The 20,539-nt window shown below is 50.0% G+C and overlaps 1 protein-coding gene across 2 annotated transcripts in view; it reads right to left on the reverse strand.

The window, feature by feature from the left end:
* Positions 1 to 1,170: 1,170 nt before the first annotated feature.
* Positions 1,171 to 20,539, reverse strand: part of MYO1D (myosin ID) — a 320,834-nt gene continuing 301,465 nt past the window's right edge. For both annotated transcript variants that reach the window (XM_045836252.1, XM_045836251.1), the window contains exon 22: positions 1,171 to 3,451. In XM_045836252.1, coding sequence (XP_045692208.1) covers positions 3,295 to 3,451 — 157 coding nt within the window. In that variant the 3' untranslated portion in view covers positions 1,171 to 3,294. The remainder of the gene's footprint in view (positions 3,452 to 20,539) is intronic.

The raw sequence follows: 20,539 nt of genomic DNA on the forward strand, positions 1-20,539 counted from the left end.
GGAAGGCGGGGCTGGCCAAGCGGTGCTGCTGGGGCCCCGGGTCTTGACGCCATTTGTGGAGTTCGGTGCCCAGGCTGCTGCCCCCGTGTGTCCTGGGCTGGGCTCTGCTCAGTGCCCACTGCCCAGAGGCGCCCAGACCAGCAGGAGTGGCGTCCTTGAGGCCCAGCCTAGAGCTTCCAGGTAAGCCCGTGACTGTGCGGGGATGGGCCCCCACTCTGGCCAGACAGACATTCCTCAGGGACCCTGGGTTCTGTCCCAGACCAGCATAATCAAGGGGGTGTTGCAATAAAACGAGTCATAATCTCTGCTGGTGGAGGGCCACACCTTTAGTGTGTTAAAAATGCTACACTTGAGAGAGAAAAACAGAACAAAAAATGGTGCACTTGTGAGTGCAATGAAGCGAGCCAGTGAAGTGAGGCAGGCCTGCAGTGGTCCCTCTCCGCTCACGCCGACAGCCCCAGCCTCAGGCTGGCGGGCGGTGTGGGCTCGGTCCCTTCTGGGGCCGGCACCCGTGGACTGGAGCTGCCCTGGGCACCAGGAAGGTGGGTCTGCTCAGGTGGCAACCTGGGAGCTGTCAGCCTTGCGGTCAGGACCCCTCGCTTTCCTGAGGGCATCTCCTGAAGTCCGAGTCACAGAGCGCACCTCATGCTCTCCCGCCGCCGAGGCCGAGCGGCCTCCTGTGGCTGCAGGGCCCTTGGGTGCTGGGGCCCACCCTTGCTTGCCTGCAGCTCCCCTGCTCTGGGAAGTCCTGATTTCTCTGTCACTTGCTCATCCTCCTGACACCCCCAACCAGCTGCCCATCACTCAGACCTCTTCCCCAGCTGCAGCCGTAGGAACCCGAGCCTTTCCTTTATGAATACGTGCGGGAGTGTCGGTAAACACCACAGCGCTGAGCTCGGAGTCCGGCACACAGGCCTCAGACGACTGGACTGCAGGTCTGGACTGCACTCCGCCGCCTCCCCCACCCGCCCTCACTCCTCTCCACGGCTTCCCTCCTGCTCGCCGGCAACACTGTTATTCCAAAGGCTCAGGTAAGGGATCGCCCACGTTACCGTATTTGTGCTCAATGCTCCCTTCCATCCTCCGGGTGACAGCTGACTTTGTACGAGCTGAAGTGTCACAATTATAGGTAGAGTTTTCAATTACAGAAAAGCAGAACACCTTTAAAAATAAGATTTAATGCTTTATTGCTCTTGATGGTAAATCAAAATATGCTTTAGAAATAGTTAATTTAATGGAAAATAGGAATCTATGCACCAAACCATAAACTGCATTTAATCAAATCAAGAGAAACACTTCATTGCGCACAGGCTGTGTCCTGCTTTCCCCTCGGCACCCTGGCAGCGTCATCCTGGCCCCGCCCCAGGTCCCTGACCCTCCTTCAGTTGCCACCATGACTTCCCTTAGGACGTCATGAAGACGTACTTGTGACAGCTGGTGGCCCTACGGCCCTCAGCCGGGGACCACAGGCAATGTTGAAAGGGGGAGGAAGGACCCCCAAACCCTCCTCCTCCTCTTCCTCCCTAGCCCCTGGAAGGCAGTCATTTGGCATGTTCCATTTTGGTGTGTCTAAAACATACATGTGCGTGTGTCTAGAATGAAGCAACAAGTTTGGGGGAAACGTGGAGTGGAGAGGCAAGGTTCCAGTTACGATGGTTTACCTAGTATCAAGGTGCTTGGCAAAACTATGAGCGTCGCTGACCCGGGCTGGAGGCGCCGCTGTGCTGTGCGGGCAGCGGACCCGGCACTGAGCGCGAGCGGGTTTCCCGGGACGGGGTGCCAGTAGGGCTCCTCGCTGCCAACTGCACGCAGCACGCACGTTCGCCAGCCCTGGGGGCAGGGGCGGGGGTGCGGACGAGACCCCTACCGCTGGGCCCACCTGGGGTCAGCCAGGGGGCCACGCCAGGCACTGGGCGAGGCACAGGAGGCTGCACTCAGGCACGCGGTGTGCTCTGTGGGGTCAGCGTGACGGGACGGGCGCGTGCAGAGGGGGGAGGGGGACCCGGGGATAGCCTGTATGGCAGGACGTGAAGAAATTGTCGGCGCGTCCCTTTTACACCCTGCTGGGCTCCTCCCGAGGCACGGGCTCCTCCCGAGGCACGGGCTCCCCCTCAGCCCCTCCGCCACACAAGGGGCCCCGCGTCACTTCTTTCCCGGCTCCTGGCGGGGAGGCTGGGGCAGCCCCGGGGTTCACGTGTCCCCTTCAGCTGAGACACGGGGGGGGGGGGTGGTTGCAGGGAGGCATCTGAAGGCGCGTGCTGAGCAGAGACTGGCAAGACGGCGCTGCTCTGCTGGCATGAAGTCTGCGTGCCCAGCCGCCAGGGGCTGCGGGGGTGGGGGCACCCTGGCCTGGCCTGCAGTGCCAGGACCCCACGCGCTGTTGGCTGCTCTCCACTTCCCAAGGTTCCTGTGCGCTCCCGTCCCGGTCGTAGCTCTCCACACGAGTGCGGAGCATGTCAGGAGGGGGGACTTCCAAACGCACATCCCCCACAACTCCATATTCTCATCAGTGTTCCCGACACGAATGTGGGCGGGCACGGAGGACACTGTATCTGATCAGCAACCTTGCAAACTGCAACAGGGAGACGCCCGTCGGAGCAGCCCCACTGCCCCCTCCCAGAGAGGCAGCCTGGGGGCCGTGGTTCCACCAGCAGCTCGTCCTGGGCTGAGGGGCTGGTCCCGCAGGTGAACCTGCTCACCTGGCGACTTTGGCTGGCTGCTGGGGACACGAGGTCCACTGAGGGGCTGAGAAGCCCCCTGGGCCAGGTCATGGGGGCTGCGGTCACCGTGGGGATGAGGAGTGGCAGGATGGGCTCCTGGAGAGAGTGGGGCGACCTTCCCAGCTCATCTCCACCCACCTCCCTGGAGGGGCGTGTCTTTGGTTGGGACGACTGTACCCTGGGCACCCTCCTCCTGCCCCCGCAGGGTCAGCAGCTGGTCACTGGGTCAAGGCAGATGGACGTGACCTGGCCAATCCAGGGAGGCCTTCACCCACTGAAGGCTCCATCAAGTCGCCTCTGAGGTGAGATGTGGTCTGGACGTCAGCCCAGGGCTCTGGGACAGGTCGTTGGGGTCTTTGGTTTGTTGACTGGGGACCGTGGCTGGTTGGGAGAGGGGAAGATGGAGACTGGGGACAGAAAGCCAGGAAGAAGACCTCGGGGGAGGGGCCTGAGAGAAGGCAGCGAGGGCCCCTCCACGGGCAGGAGCCTTGCGAGCTGATTTCTAGCGGGCAGTAGCAGGGGTCAGCAATTAGACCAGGACCCGTGAGGCTAAGTGGTGGGCCCCGGGTGAGGGTCAGTTCCCGGGCACGCTGAGGATGAAGCCGGAGCGGTTCTTGGTGAAGTCGGGCTGTGGCTGGTTGAGCCGCGTCTCCACGGAAACGGTGCACTTCTTCCCGTGGAGGGTGCACTGCACGGGGTTGGTGACGTTGACTTGCAGGTGGCGCTTCTCACTAAAAGGATTGAAAAGAAAAAGACCAGGCGGGCAGTCAGTAGGCAGTCAGAGTGGGGGGAAGTTCCTGGGGCCCGCCATTGGCCAAGCTCCTGTGGGCCCCACGGGAGGCCCAGGGGACATGGGTGCCCAGGGGGATGTGGGCCCTGGCGCCCTCCTCGGCGGAGGGCCTGAGAAGCCCCAGGAGGGGCGAGGACAGGGAGGGCGGTGCCGGGCGGCAGCCTCCTCCCACCCGAGCCTCAGAGAGCAGGGGCTGCAGTTCTGGCCTTGGGCCGTGGAGGGGCTCCAGGGAACCCTGCCTGCGGAGCTGGACCAGCGCGGGGGAGATGCGGTGGAACCACAGACACCAAGTCCTGGCCTGAGACCCGAGTGCCCTGGGCTTTAGACATCAGCAGGGAGCTTGTCACGAGGGGCCTGGGATTCTGAGGCTCCATTATTTTTCGGTTGTCTTTGGTGCAACACGGAGCCCTGGGGGGTGGGGGTGGGGGCTCAGTGACCCGGGTGAACAGAGCCCCCCTGCGCTCCCCCTGACGAGAGAAACGTCCTGTGGGAGTCCTGCCTCGCCCCGGCCTGTCACAGGGACCAGTGGTTCCAGCTGCACCGGACTCGTTTCCCCAGGTGCCTCTCAGACTGACTCCGCCCCCAGCTCCAGTCCACTCTGCTGGACCCCACGGCCGGATGCGAGGTTGGCCCCATGTGACGCCCTGGGGCCTGTGCCCGCCGCGGCCTGAAGGGGCTCAGCCAGGGCTCCGAGAGGGGTCTGCGCCCGGGAGGCTTCGGCGGGCGTCAGTGAGGCTTCGTGCACCTGCTGAGTGGAAGCAGCCTCCTGTTCTCCAGCTCCTCACACCGCCCGAATACACTGCAGAAATGGCTTATTTTAAGACCGGAGAAAATTGATGCAATAGGCTGGCACCTCTGCTGCTCACAGGCGCCGGCAGAGCCCCACACTGCGCCCGCACCGGCAGCGTTCCCAGCGCTGGGGTGGGGGGGTGGGGGGGAGCAGGGCTCGATGGTGTGGGGCTCAGGATGGGGCTTGCCTGCTCTGCTGTGTGTGCGTGGACACCTACATGTCTCTGGGGGCGCGACTGGGGTGTGGACAGGCTGGCCCGCCAATGCCTGTGGGGCTCCCCAGACCATTGTTGCTGGTGAGGAACACCGAGTGCTAAGTGTCCGCACCACAGGGGACAGGCAGGCACTGGCTCCTGCCCAGCCTGGCCTTGCTTCCCTGGGCCCTGGTGAGCAGGAGGCGCCGTGGAGGCCCCAGAGGCCTGGGAGGCACAGTCCTGATACCTTCTCCTCCTGCCCCGACTCAGAGGCAACCTTCCTGGCCGCTGGACAGCGCTCAGGTGGCGGCGCTGCGGGCCGCGAGCATCTGCTGGAGGGGCCCGGTGCACAGGCCCACGGTGGCCCTATGGGGCTCTCATGCCGGTCTCCCACCTGCTTTCTCATTAAACCTGTCGCAGAGGGAGAAACGGGGCACAGGCAGAGGCCCCCGGTTATCAGGCGTGGGCACTAGGTATCTAGCACTAATGTCTAGTCAGCTGGGGCTAAAACCTGGCTGAGACAGCTATTTTTAACCAGATTTAGACGTAAAAATAGCAGAGCCCATCGGAGGCAGGGGCTGAGGCGCTCCTCCGTTCCCGCGGGAGCTCGGCCGCCGTGCGTGTCGGGGGTAGATGTGCAGCCAGGCTGTGGGCCCCGAGGTCCTCGGGCCAGGTGCACACAAGCACTCCTGCCGGGCCTGTGGCCGGACGTGCCTCCAGGCCTGTGCTGTTGCCCACTGGCCCTGTACTTGCCTTGCTGGGTCCCAAGGTCAGGCAGCCTCCCTGCCTCCTTGGTCAGCCCAGCACAGCCTCTGGGTGACTCACGCTGGACTCACACCCTGTGGAAGCCTTCTGACCCCGGCAGAGGCCTTTCCTGGCCGTCGCCTCCCAGTGGCTGTGCGTCCCTTTTGGGCGCTGCGGAGGACAGGCTCTGCCTCCCACGTCCCGCCTCCCCTCCCCTGTCCGCCAAGCCTGGTACACGGGTGCCTGCACGGCGGGTTCTGGAACCACCTGTGGGCTCAGAGTCTCAGGGAAGGGGTTCTAGAAAGGGCCGCGTTCCAAGTCAGCTCAACAAATCGGAGAAAACACAAATCACTGCCCTGGCCCCATGGTCACACAATCAGAACATGCTCCTTTCAATCCAGTCCTTCTGACTGCAGACCCCTCACAGCCACGAGTTCAGGGTTGGCCGAGCGTGGCCCCCGACGCCCCCTAGCTCCTGCTTTTGGCTCTGTGCGTCTCTAAAACCTGTGCTCTGGCCTTGGTGCAGGGTGTGGGCTGGAGGGAAAACGAGGAGCAGCAAGTGGCTGTTGTAGAATGGCACCCCAGGTCGCAATGGCACAGCTTCACCTCAAAAAGGAGTCAGCGGGTGGGGTCTGCAGGGTTACAAAAGCGCTGAGGGACGCCTGCCCCAGACTGCTCTCCCCACCCTAGCCTGGGCCGGGCGAAGGCCTGCCGGTCAGCGAGCGCGGTGGAGTGAGCACTGCCTGGTGGGGGGGGGGGGTGGTGGCGGGAGGGGAAGGCAGAGTGGTCCTCTGGACACCCAACCCCACAGACACAAGTAACTACCATTGGTTTGTTAAAAATATTTTGAAAATTCAGTATTATATTAGTTTTAGGTGTACGACACAGTGACTAGACATTTGTATGACGTACGAGGTGAGCCCTCAGTGGGCCTTGTGCCCATCCGACACAACACGAATCACTGACTGTCACTGACTCCGCGGGCTCCCGCGGCTGTGCCTCCATCCCCACGACCGTCTGTCCGTCTGTCGCTGGCAATGTGCTACTCAGTCCCTTCGCCTTCTCACCCGGCCCCCAGCCCCCTCCCATCTGGCAACCAGTTTTTTCTCTGTATCTGTGAGTTTGTTTCTGTTTTGCTAATTTTCCTTTTTAGATTCCACAGGAGTGAAATCGTACAGTATTTGTCTTTCTCTGACGCATTTCATTCAGCAGAGCACCCTCCATGTCCACATGTGTTGTTGCGATGGCAACATCTCCCTCTTTTTCTGTGGCTGGGCGATACCCGGTTGCAGAAATGCACCGTGCCCTCTTCGCCCCTCGTCCACCGGTGGACACTGAGGCTGCTCCCGTGTCTTGGCTATTGTGAATAATGCTGCAGTGAACATACATCTTTTTGAATTAGTGTTTTGGATTTCTTTGGATAAATATCCTGAAGTAGAACTGCTGAGTCATGTGGTAGCTCCGTTTTTAATTTCCTCAGGAACCGCCACTGTGTTTTCTGTGGCTGCTCCGGTTCACGATCCCCGAGGATGGCCACTCGGACAGGTGCAAGGTGCTGTCTCCTGTGGCTTTGATCTGCACCCCTGATGACCGGGGATGCTGAACACCTTTTCACATGTCTCTCGGCCACCTGTGTGTCTTCTTGGGAGCAATGTCTATTCAGGTTCTTTGACTATTTTTTAATAAGGTTGGGTTTTTTTTGATGGTCAGTTGTATGATTTTTATATATTTTTGGATATGAATCCCTTATTGAACGTATCATTGATGAATATCATCTTCCATTGAGTAGACTGTCTTTTTGTTTTGTTCATGGTTTCCTTTGCTGTGCAGAAACTTTTTGGTTTGATGTAGTCCTATTTATTTATTTTTTTCTTTTTTACCCCTTGCCTGAGGAGACAGAGCCAGAAAAAATATTACTAAGAGCGATGTCGCAGACTTCACTGCCTGTGTTTTCTTCTAGGAGTTTTATGTTTTCAGGCCTTACACTGAAGTCTTTAATCCACTTTGAGTTTATTCCTCTGTGTGATGTAAGACAGTGATACCTGCAAAAGAATGAAACTGGATTTGTCTAGTTTTCCCAACACCATTTAATGAATAGACTGTCTTTACCCCATTTTATATTCTTGCCTTCTTTGTTATAGAATAATTGACAATATAGGCATAGGTTTATTTCTGGGCTCCATTCTGTTCCACTGGTCTTTGTGTCTGTTTTTATGCTGGTACTGTGCTGTTTTGGTTACTATAGTCTTGTAGTAAAGTTTGAATTCGGGTAGTATGATACCTCCAACTTTGTTCTTCTTTCTCAAGATAGCTTTGGTTATCTGAAGTCTTTTGTGAAAAATGCTATTGGTATTTTGATGTGGAGTGCATCGAATCTGTACATTGCTTTGGGTAGTAGGGACATTTTAATGATGTTAGTTCTTTCCATCCATGAACGCAGTGTATGCTTCCATTTATTTGTGTCTTCTTCAGTTTATTTCTTCAGTGTCTTACAGTTTTCTGAGTATAGGTCTTTTACCTCCTTGGTTAAATTTATTCCTAGGTATTTTATTCTTTTTCATGCAATTGGAATTGGAATTATTTTTTAAATTTCTCTTTCTGGTAGTTTGTTATTGGTATATAAAAGTGCAACCAGCTTCTGAATATAAATTTTGTATCCTGCTACTTTATTGAACTCCTTTATTAGTTCTAACAGTTGTTTCTTTTTTGTTGGTGGATTCTTTAGGGTTCTCTGTATGTAGTATCTCATCTGCAAATAACAGTTTTACCTCTTCCTTTCCAATATGAATGCCTTTTATTTCTTTTGCTTGTCTGATTTCTGTGGCTAGGACTTCCAACAGTATGTTAAATAAAAGGGGTGAAAGTGGACATCTTTGTCTTCTTCCTGATCTTAAAGGGGAAACTTACAGCCTTTCACCATTGAGTATGATGTTGCCTGTGGGTTTGTCACATATGGCCTTTATTATATTGAGGTATTGTATGTTTCCTCTATCCCCAATTTGCTGAAAACACCATATTTTCAGACTATAAGATGCATCTAGGTTTTAGGGGAGGAAAATAGGAAAAAAAATTTTGAAGCAAAAAATGTGGTAAAATGTTTGATAACACAATATTTCACCAATGTAAATGTAAACCTACATTCAGACTATAAGACACCCTCCCTTTCCTCCCAAATTTGGGGGTGGAAGTGCATCTTACAGTCTGAAAAATGCGGTAATTATCATAACCAGATGTTGGATTTTGTCAAATCTTTTTCTGTAGCTACTATGATTATAGGATTTTTAGCCTTCATTTTGTTTATGTGGTGTATTACGTTAATTAATTTGTAAATATTGAACCAGACTTGCATCCTGGGAATAATCCCACTTGATCATTGTGTATGATCTCTTCGATGTACTGCTGAATTCAGCTTGCTGATATTTTTGAGGATTTTTACCTTTATGTTCATCAGGGATATTGCCTATAATTTTCTTTCTTTGTTATGTCTTTGCCTGGTTTTGGTATCAGGTTAATGCTGGCCTCATAAAATGAGCTTGGGAGCCTTCCCTTCTCTTGAATGTTTTGAAACAGTTTGAGGATAGGTGTTAGTTCTTTAAGTGTTTGGTAAAATTCACCTGTGAAACCATCCAGTCCAAGACTTGTTTGTTGGGGGATTTTTGATTACTGATTCAACTTCATCGGTAGTAATTGGTTGGTTTAGATTTTCTGTTTCTTCTTTATTAAGTCTTGGAAGATTGTATATTTCTAGGAATTTATCCATTTCTTCCAGGTTGTCCAATTTGTTGGCATATAACTGTTCATACTATTTCCTCATAATCCTTTGTATTTCTGTGGTGTCCATTGTCACTTCTCTTTCACCTTGGATTTTATGTATTCGGGGCCCTCTCTTTTTCTCACTGAGTCTGGCTAAAGATAATTTTATCTTTGACAAGAACCAGTGCTTGGTTTCATTGATATTTTCTATTCTTTTTTAGACTCTATTTTGTTTATTTCTACTCTGATCTTTATTATTTTCTTCTTTCTATTCCCTCTAGGCTTTTTCTTTTTTAGTCCTTCAATTGTAAAATTAGATTATTTATGATCCTTGTTTCTTGATAGGCCTATAATGCTATAAATTTTCCTCTTAGGATGGCTTTGGCTGTGTTCTATAGATTTCTGGGTCATTGTGCTTCCCTTTTCATTTATCTCAAGATATCTTTTGATTTCTTCTTTGATCTCGTTGTTAACCCCATTCACTGTTTGGCAGCATGTTTATTTAACTTCCACACGTCTGTGTGTTTTTCAGTTTTCTCCTTGTGATTGAATTCTAGTTTTATACCACTGAGACTGGAGAAGAGTTCAATCTTAAATTTATTGAGACTTGTTTTGCGGCCTAACATGTGGTCTATCCTGGAAAATGTTTCATGTGCCCTTGAAAAGAATGTATATTCTGCTGCTTTTGGGTGAAATGTTCCAAAAAATATCAACTAAGTCCATCGGTTCAATGTGTCATTTAAGGCCCCCGTTTCCTTATTGATTTTCTATATTTATTTACTTTTATCCTCACCTGAAGACTTTTTTCATTGCTCTTAGAGAAAGAGGAAGGGGAAGGGTGGGGGGAAACAGAGAGACACACACACATTGATTTGAGAAAGAAACATCAATTGGTTGCCTTCTTGAATGCACCCTGACTAGGAATCAAATCTGCAACTTGGGTATGTGCCCTAACTGGGAATTGAACCTGCGACCCTTTTGTCTATGGGATGATGCTCCCAACAACTGAGCCATAACAGCTTGGGCTCCTTGTTGATTTTCTGTCTTGATGATTCATCCATTGATATCAATGGGGTGTAAAAGTCCCCTACTATTACTGTATTACTGTTAATCTCTCCCTTTATGTCCATCAATATTTGCTTTATATATTTAGATACTCCAATGAAGATACTTATTAGAGTTATATCCTCTTGTGGGACTGACTGCTTTATCATTATGAAAAGCCCTTCTTTGCTTTTTTAAAAAATATATTTTATTGATTATGCTATTACAGTTGTCTCAATTTTTTCCCCCTTTGCCCTCCTCTACCTGGTACCCCCATTCCCTCCAGCAATTCCCTTCCACCCCTAGTTCATGTCCATGGGTCCTGCATATAAGTTCTTTGGCTTCTCCATTTCCTATAATACTCTTAACATCCCCCTGTCTGTTTTGTACCTACCAATTATGCTTCTTAATCCCTGCACATTTCCCCCATTCCCTCCAAATGATCTCCGTATCTATGACTCTGTTCCGGTTCTGGTTCTTTGCTTAGTTTTTTTTTACATTCAGTTGTTGATAGTTGTGAATTTGTTGCCATTTTAATGTCCATAGTTTTGATCTTTTTCTTAAATAAGTCCCTTTAACATTTCATGTAATAGTGGCTTGGTGATGATGAACTCCTTTAGCTTAACCTTGTCTGGGAAGCACTTTATCTGCCATTTCATTCTAAATGATAGCCTTGCTGGATAGAGTCATCTAGATTGTAAGTCCTTGCTTTTCATCATTTTGAATACTTCTTGCCAGACCTTTCTTGCCTGCAAAGTTTCTTTTGAGAAATTAGCTGACAGTATTATGGGAACTCCTTTGTAGGTAACTCTTGCTTTTCTCTTGCTGCTTTAAGATTCTCTCTTTAGCTTTAACCTTTAGCATTTTAATTATGATGTGTCTTGGTGTGGTCCTCTTTGGGTCCAACTTGTTTGGGACTCCCTGACCTTCCTGGACGTGTATATCTATTTCCTTCACCAAATAAGTGAAGTTTTCTTTCATTATTTTTTTCAAATAAGTTTTCAATTTCTTGCTCTTCCTCTTCTTCTTCTAGCACCCCTATGATTCAGATATTGGTACATCTGGAGATGTCCCAGAGGCTCCTTATACTATCCTCAATTAAAAAAATTTTTTTTCTTCTTGCTCTTCTGGTTGAATGCTTATTTCTTCCTTATGTTCCAAATCATTGATTGTGTAATCCCCATCCATTGTTAGTTCCTTGTAGATTTTTTTTTAAATTTCACTTAGTGCAACCTTCATTTCTTCCAGGGCTTTTTTATGCTATTGCTGTACTCAATGAGTTCTCTGAGCATCCTAATAACAGTGTTTTGAACTCTGCATCTGTTGGGTTGGCTATCTCCATTTTCTTTAGTTCTTTTTCTGGGAGTTTGTTCTGTTCTTTCATTTGGGCCATATTTCCTTGTCTCCTCAATTTGGCAGCCTCCCTGTGTTTGTTTTTGTGTATTAGGTGGAGCTGCTTTGATTCCCTGGCTTAGTATCATGGCCTATTGTAGAAAAGACACCTGTAAATTGCGTGGGGTGGAGCCTTAGGTAATGCCAGGGTGGGGCAACCTGCTTCACTGCTTTGTGGCTCTGTGTGTGGGGAGGGTTCAGAGACAGGACAATGCTTCTGCCTGACTTCTGGAGGTTTGCCTGGCACTCTCCCTGTTTCTACTCACTTCACTTATTCCCTGTATGTGACTGGTGCTCTTCCAGCTGTTACCCTGGTGCTGAATCCCAGAGGGGGTCAGCCTGTGTAAGTTCTAAGCCCACGCAGACCCTTTAAGTGGAGTCTCCTGAAAATCCGGCAGTTTCTTCCACTGCCCCACCCCCCACTGGTTTTTACAGCCAGAAATTATGGGGACTTATGTTTCTGGCCCTGCAACCCTGGGCTGTGTGGTCTGGCCTGTGGCTGGGATCCTTCATTCCCAAGGTATCCCTCTCAATTTTTACCCACCACACATGAACATGGGACTGCTCATTCTGCTGCCCCTCCTACCCATCTGGATGAATGTGGCTTATTTAAATCCTTGGTTGTTGGACTTCCATCGAGGAATGCTCGATTTTCTGTTGGTTTCTGGGCATTATTTATTTTGAAATCTGGTTGTAATTTTTTCTCTAGTCATGTGAGGATGTGAAGCCTGTTTATGTACACCTCCATTTTGACTGGAAGTCCCTTTTTTCCTGCTTCTTGTTATAGCCCTTGTTTTAAAGCAGGGGTGTTGAACTCATTTTCACCGGGGGCCACATCAGCCTCACGGTTGCCTTCAAAGGGCTGAATGTAATTTTAGGGCTGTATAAGTGTAACTACTCCTTAACTAGAGGCAAGGAGCTCAGCACTGCTGCTGGGTAGAAACAAGGTACTGGGCTGGATCAAACAAGGTGGAGGGCTGGATTCAGCCCTCAGGCCTTGTGTTTACCACCTGTGTTTCAAAGTCTATTTTGTCTGATATGATTATTGCTACCCTACCTTTTTTGTTTCCATTTGCATGAACTATCTTTTCTATCCCTTTACTTTCAGTCTGTGTGTCTCTTTCAATCTTAAGTGGGTCTTGTAGGCAGCATATGTATGGATGTATGGGTCTTTAAAAAAAATCATTCAGCCGTCCTGTGTCTTTGATTGGAACATTTAATTCATTTATACTTTAATTATTGATAGGTATATAGTTATTGCCATGTTATTGACTGTTTTTATAATCCTCCTCTGTTCTTTTTTATTCTCTTGCTACCTTCTCTTGTATATTGATGGCTTCCTAGTGTTGTGTTCGGATTCCTTTCTCTTTATTTCTTGTATATCTCTTGTAGATTTTTTGGTTTGTGGCTACCATGTGCTTTATATATACCACGTTATATTTACAGCAGTCTTTTTTAAGTTAATGGTCGCTTAAGTTTGAACACATTTTAAAATCACAACACTTTTTACTCATCTGCTCCATGTTTGTTTTTGTCATTTTTAACTTCTTTTGTGTGTATCCCTTATTGCTGTAATTACATACGATCTTCTTACCTTTGTTTTTTAATTTTTGTACTAGCTTTATAGTTCGGTTGATCCACTGCTTTTACCAAATATTTGCCTTTGTCATAGTGAGAATTTTTTCTTTCCTATATTTTCTTATCCATATTTTGATCTTTTCTACCTACAGAAGTTCCTTTAACACTTCTCATAATACTAGTTTAGTGCTGATAAATTCCTTTAGTTTTCTATCTTCTGGGAAACTCTTGATCTCTCCTTCCATTCTAAATGATAGCTTTGTTGGGTAGAGTAATACTCTTTGTAGGTCTCTGCTTTTCACCACTTTGAATATTTCATGACACTTCCTTCAAGCCTGAAAAGTTTCTGTTGAAAAATCAACTGACAGTCTTATGGGAGCTTCCTTATAGGTAACTAACTGCTTTTCTCTCGTTACTTTTAATATTCTTTGTCTTTAACTTCTGGCATTTTAAGTGTGATGTGTCTTGATGTGAACCTCTTTGGGTTCCTATTGTTTGGGACTCTGTGCTTCTTGCACTTGTATGTCTGTTTCCTTCACCAGGTTAGCGAAGTTTTCAGTCCTTGTTGCTTCAAAAAGTTCTCAATCCCTTGCTCTCTCTGCCCTCCTGCTAGCACCCCTGTGAATCAAATGTTGGTATGATGAGGTTGTTTCACAGATCCTTTCAACTATCCTCAAAATAGTTTTTTTTCCTGTACCAATTGGGTGTTTTCTGCTACCTTGTCTTCCAGATTACTGGTCCAATCCTCCGCTTCATCTAATCTGCTTGTTGACTTCCTATACTGTATTCTTCATTTCAGTTATTGTACTATTCATTTCTGACTGGTTCTTTTTATGGTTTCTATTGCTTTGTTGAAGTTCTCACTGAGCTCATATATTCTTTTTTTTTTTTTTAAATAGTTATTTTATTAGAGTGGTGGTTTTAGAAGTATACTATTTTTTTAAAAATATTTTATTTATTTATTTTTTTAGAGAGGGAAGGGAGGGAGATAGAGAGAGAGAGAAACATCAATGTGCGGTTGCTGGGGGTTATGGCCTGCAACCCAGGATTGTACCCTGGCTGGGAATCGAACCTGGGACACTTTGGTTCCCAGCCCGCGCTCCATCCACTGAGCTACGCCAGCCAGGGCGAGCTCATATATTCTTTCTCTAAATTCATTAAGTATCCTTCTAACCAGTGTTTTGAACTCTGTATCTCATAGACTATATGTTTCCATTTTGTTTAGTTCTATTTCTGGAATTTTGTTCTGTTCTTTCACTTGGGGCATGTCTCTGTCTCCTCATGTTGGCTGCCTCCATGTGTTTGTTTCTAAGTATTAGGCAGAGCTGCTACGTCTCCCAGTCTTGGCACAGTGGCCTTATGTAGTAGGTATCCTGTTAGGCCCAGTGCTGCAGCCTCCCTGTTCACCTTTGCCAGGTGCTCCAGGTGTGTCCCTTGTGTGGGTTGTGTGTACCCTCCTGTTGCAGTTGAGCCTTGACTGCTGTTGGCATGTCAGGCTGACTGGCTGTGTGTGTTTGCTGTCATTATAGTGGATGAGCTGTTGTGCAGGAGCTGACCCCACAGAGGGGGGTTGCTTTAGTGAGGCTCTGGTGCCAGCTGAGTCTGGCCTTTGGGTGTGTCGTTTGTGGAGCTGGTTGGGTGGTGCTCTGGTGTGGTCTGAAGCCAGCCACTGAGTACCTTGGTTTTGGAGACTCTTTGAAGGGGCTCCCATGCAGACCAAGGTCAGCCACCATTTGTTCCTGCTTGGTCCTGCCTGATGGGAGCTACAAAGTGATCTGTGGTTCGTTGCTGCTTGTGCTGGGTTTGTGGTGCTTAGCTGAAACTACGTCCCAAGCCAAAAGTGGCTACAACTTCTGTCAGACTTGGGAACACCAGACAGGAGTTACAGTGCAAGCTGTGACTGGTTACCACTGGTGCTGGGTTGGAGGCTACTTAGTAAGAGGCATAGGGCATGCCAAGGCCAGCCACTGCTTGCTTGGGGTTTGTGGACCTTTGAGAGATTTTAGGAAAGTTTGCAGTGCGAGCTGAGGCAGGCCACTTGTATGGAAAAGCCACCAGAATTGGCTAGGCAGGTGTGTGAGTTGGGTGAAAGGGGGTCTCATGGAATCTCTGGGGGTGAGGAAGACAGTATTAGCCAGGTTCATGCAGAGCTTAGATTTGGCTCCTGTGCCTGCCAGCAGGGTTGGAGGGTGCTCAACAGAGGGACAACGGCACCTGCTTGCTTTCTGATCCCAGAGACAGTGGCCTGGATCCCTTCCTCCCCAGCTCTCACCCTGAAGCTAGTCAGTTCAGTTCTTCCATGTTTGTCCCTGGCACCCTTCAAGTTGCTGGCCCTGCACTGGAGCCCAGAGCCAGTGTTTGAGTGAGTGAATCTATATGCAGTCCCCTCAAGAGGAATGCCTGGAATTCTGGAAGCCCTCTGTCTCACTGTCATCCTTGTTTTCACAGCCAGATGTTACAAGGCCTGCTCTTCCTGGCACTGGCGCCTGGTCTGGGGAGCCCTGTGTGGGGCTGGAACCCCTGTTCCTCAGGGGGTGGGCACCTCACCTCCACTGTGGTGTTCCTCCCAAATTTTAACTGCCAACATGGAGGCAGGATCTGCTTGCTCTGCCTCCCTTCCCCTCCTACCAGTCTAGGTGTGGCTGCTTCTTTGTATCCTTACTTATAGAACTTCCATTCAGCTAGTCTTCAGTTGGCTCTCAATAATGGCTGTTGTATAATTTAGCTGTAATTTGATGCGTGTTGGTGGCGGCGAGCAGAGTTTATCTATTCCACCATCTTGACCAGAATTGACTATCATTTAGACTGTGAGGCTGGCCCTTCCCAAACCTGAGGCTACCACATTACCGAAGTGAATGTTCTCTCTAGAGTGGCAAGAAGGAAAGCAGAGGATGTGGATGTGGTGGATGTAGATGAGCTGTGTCCCCTTCCCTTGCTCTGCCCCACCTCTCCTGGGCCAGCCCTGCAGCTGCTCAGACCCTTCCCTGCTGGACCGGCAGGCTGTCCTAGGACAGCTGGTTGGCTGTCCTCTCTTTCCCATGGGCAATGCTGGCTCTCTGGCATTCCAACCACATGCCCAGAACACGGGGCAGAGGAGCCTGGCTTGGCAGGAGAGTGCACAGAACCACCATGTGCAGAGCGCGCATCGATTGGCTGCCTTTACATCCTCTCAGCCACACTTCTCCGGCTGCCCCCTCTTCCAGGCCACGCATACTCATCTGCAGCAAATATCTAATTACAACTTCCCAGCAACATCCCTCAACTGCATGAGAATCAGTCCGAATCAAAGAAAAGCCAGGATTCAGTGGCGGTCCTCATGCTTCCCCCAGATTTCTGCTTGGCATTTTCTCGGGCCACTTGAAATCTCCCCTGATTTCCTTTGAGGTCTGAATTCAAGAGCAGAGGCCAGAGGGCTGGAGGGTCTGGACTTTTGCACCACCTTTCTGACCTTGTCTAGGCCACTTCAACCTCTGTGAGTCTGTCTGTGTAACCATTAAATGCACATAATAAATAGGCTCTCTGCTTACTTTATGAGTGAAGGTAAATGGATGAAATAATTTTATCCATCCATTAATGCAGCCATCTGCTATCCAAATACTCACTACTTACTCCATGCCAGGCACGTGTTAGGTACTGAAAATACAGAAAACGAGTATGTGGCCAAGAGAGGGAGTCTTCCCCTAGCCTCAGCAAGCTGCCTACCCACACCAGGTTTTCAGTCTGATGAGTCTTTCATGCTGAAAGATGTGAAGCAACTCCCAGCTGGTGGCATCTGCTTGCTGCCATCGACAGACAACAAAGATAGTATGGATTGAGTGTGGCGGCTCCTCAACAAGTTAAAGATAGAATTTACCATACAACCCAGCAATTCCACTCCTGGATATCTACCCTAAAAAAGTGAAAATTGGTGGTTCAACAAGAAACTTGTTCAGGAATGTTTACAGCAGCATTATCTGCAATAAACAAAAGGTAGAAACAACCCAAATGTCTACCAACTGATAAATGGACAAAGTGTAGTACATCCCCATTCAATGAAATGTTACTCAGCCACGAAAAGAAATGAAGCACTGACACCTGCTACGTAGATGAAGCTTGAAGACATGCATGTTAAAGTCAGACACACAAAGGCACGTGTTGGATAATTCCATGTACATGCCATACCCAGAATAGGCCAATCTATGGACAGAAAACACATTAGAGGAACTGGGGAGTGGAAGAGCCGTAAAGTTGTATGAGGTTTTCTTTAGCACTGATGAAACTACTCTGGAACTAGACAGTGGTAATGGTTGCACATCTTTATAAATGAGATGAAGGGTAATATTTATATTTTGTATATTTTATAATAATTTTAAAAGTAGACTGACCTCGCCCTGGCTGGGTAGCTCAGCTGGCTGGAGCATCATCCTCATATGCCAAGGTGGAAGGTTCAGTCCCCGGTCAGGGCACGCACAGGAATGAACCAATGAACGCATAGATGGGTGGATCGATGAGTCAATCTCCCTCCTTTCCCTTCTCTCTCTCTCTAGTAGATGTATCTAGTGGAAAAATAAGTTGCCCTCAAACTGCGCTTTCTTTGCTCATTTGAAGTTCAACCAAAATGATCTTAAGACCAGCAAGGGGTTTCTTGTGCCCAGCTCTGGAGACAGAGCAGCACGGGACCCAAGCGGCGGGCAGGAGTGGACACTCTGGGAAAGTCAAGTCAAGAGATGTCTCTTGCTGGAGCTTCACCACACTGGAAATCTTTCTATAGCCAGATCACCCTCCTTACTTTTAAAAGGAAAGAGGCAGATTTCAGAGCTGGAGGCGGGGCCTCTCTCGGAGGGTGTGCCCAGCCGAGTGACAGCTGCATGGGAGCCTGGCTGCCGGGAAGGGGCTTCCCCACCCCCCCCATCTTCCGTTACAGGATTTAGTGGCTCAGCAAACTGTGGAATTCGGGGACTTTCATCTTGTTTCATCTGTTCCAAGCCATCACTGCAGGCAAATGGCCTTTATCAGATTACTTTCCTCCATTTTTCATTTAGACTCCTGTCCCCTGCCATTAGAGAGATCTGTGGGTAAGTGCAAGACTTGATCAATGTGAATTCCTGTGCCAGTCATGTATTTATAGGTCCTGCAGAAATGGAGTAACTCAGGTCTCTCCGGGAGCTCGATCAGCCTAGAAAAAGTCCCCTCCTGTCCAGGTGTCTGGTCAGCTCAGATCAGGAGAACCTCACCCGCTGGCCTACCCTACACAGACCAGGACCTGAGGGGTTGAGTGAACCACCTTCTCCTCTTGATGGCATTCCCTACTGGAGTAGTGGTGATCCTGGGTCTGATGAAGGCTCTCTATTATTATTTTTAAATATTTTATTTGTTTACTACTAGAGAGAGGGGTAGGGAGGGAGAGAGAAAACATTGATCGGTTGCCTCTTGCACATGCCCTGACCAGGGACCAAACCTGCAACCCAAGTACATGCCCTGACTTGGAATCAAACTGGTGACCCCTCGCTTTCCAGGACGACGCTCAACCCACTGAGCCACACCAGTCAGGGCATGCACGCTCTTGCAAGGGAACAGAATGGAGTGAGGTGACGTGCAGTACCCCGGTGAAGGTATTCTTCGGGGGTGTGGCAAGGAGCTCCTGAGGGTCATGCAATGTTCTCTCGTGTTTGGTCACAGGAAGTGGTAGGAGGAAGCTCGCCTCGCACCAAATGCAGGAGGGTAGTAAAATAGATGCTTTTCAAACTGATGGTAAATTTCAGTATTTCATAGTAAACCCTAGAGTCATGAAGACAGGATGCAAACGCATGTGCTCTGACTCTCACTGAGGACGCCGGCTAAGGACAGGGCGTCTGGAGTTCACGTCCACAGCTGTTCACTGTGCGCTTCACTTCCTTCAAGAAGCAAGTCCTGCCGCTCTTGTCAAACCACAGAGGGCAAGTCTTTCAAAATCTGGCTTTAGGAAACGCTACTTCTGTTTCTGTCAGGGTCGAACGGATACTTCGGTCCCTTCTAAAGCAAGTCTAGGAGTCCAGTGCCCATGCAATTTTGAGAGTGAGGGGAGTCACATCTCTTGGTCTATTGAGTCCTTTTTGGGTTTGCAGTTGGTGATGTGGGCAAAACCACTTTTATTTAGAAAATAAAACTCTCACCGCTGAACAGCTCTCTGCAGGCAGCTCGTGCTGAGGCCCCGGCGCAGGCTGGCATCTGCCTCCGCTTTGTCACCGGGCTGACCTGGCTCCCGGGGCAAGTGGGCGGAGCCCTCACTAGCCCTGCTGTGTCCCCGATGCTGCTCCTGGCCCATTCCAGCCGGCTGCCCTTCCCCATGGTTCCCTCCTCCCCCACCTTTGACACCCAACCTGCTCTCCTTTTCTTGGAAGCTATTTACAAGCCCTCACAGTGGGCTGGGCCCCGTCCAGAGAAAGAGCACACAAAACTAGCGGGACACAGGCCCCGAGCTCAAGGCACTCCCATGCTGAACAGGGAGGTGGGCAAATGCTAACGCCCTGCCACACACCCAGGATGCACAGAGGGGGCTGCCTAAGTCTGGGTGGTGCACTTCTGGAGCGGGTGGCGTCCAGACTAACACCTCAAGAAGTGGGAGTCCTGCAGGGGTATTTTTGTTTATTTGTCTTCTCACTCCACGATACGCCATCTTGTCACCTGTGCCTGTGGTTTCAATGACCCAATCAGCGACCTTATCCCAGCCTGAGGTCCAGGCAGAGACTCTCAGCCATTCACTAGACAAGTCCCCTGAATGTTCCACAGCCAGTGGAGTCCACACGTGTCCAGCACTGAGCTCCTCCTCTTGGCCCCGCCCCACACTGCATCCCACCTCCCGTCAAGCCTGTCTCAGTGAGAGGTGACACCGTCCACCCAGTCACGGAGGCCAAGAAGCCTGGATTAGCCTGAATGCCCCTCTCCCCCCCTGCCCACACCGAGTCATTACATTCTACTTATTTTACTGTTTTGATCTCTTGCCACTGCCACAGTCCAGAACCTTAGCCCCTTCGCCCTGTACTGACGCAGCCTCCTGTCTCCTCTGCCTTCGGTTTGCCGCACACCCTGCTTCAAACGCATCCTCCACATTGTCATCACAGAGCGCTTTTAAAGGCACAGAAAGATCCCGTGCTCCTCTGCTAAAATCCCTTTAGTCATCCCCCAGAGCTTGGAGAACCATGCGCCCCTCCCCCAGGCTGGGCTGGGTGTCGTCTGTGTCCCTGGTCCTCTCGCAGCTCTGAGAGAGCGATGGTGCTGTGCTGGTCCCACCGCACGATCGGAGCTGAAGAGCCTCCTGACTGCGTACGAGGAGCCATACATGTGAGTGGGACTGCACAGAAATAACACTTAAAACCGGAGTGGATGTTGAAGGAAAGAAAGGATGATCTCGGAAGGAGGGGCTGTGAGGCCAGAGTGAGAGGGCAGGTCCAGTGGCTGCCAAGCCCGGGCATGTGTGGCCTGAGCAGAAGTCACACCACACCCAGGCCTCACGGGAGGAACTAGGCGGAGACCCCGCCTGAGGCTGGGCCCTCAGACGCTGCCTAGTCTAGGAAAAG

The sequence above is a fragment of the Phyllostomus hastatus genome, unplaced genomic scaffold (genome assembly GCF_019186645.2).
Source record: "Phyllostomus hastatus isolate PE091 unplaced genomic scaffold, TTU_PhHast_1.1 phas_contig_210, whole genome shotgun sequence".
Classification (NCBI taxonomy): domain Eukaryota; kingdom Metazoa; phylum Chordata; class Mammalia; order Chiroptera; family Phyllostomidae; genus Phyllostomus; species Phyllostomus hastatus.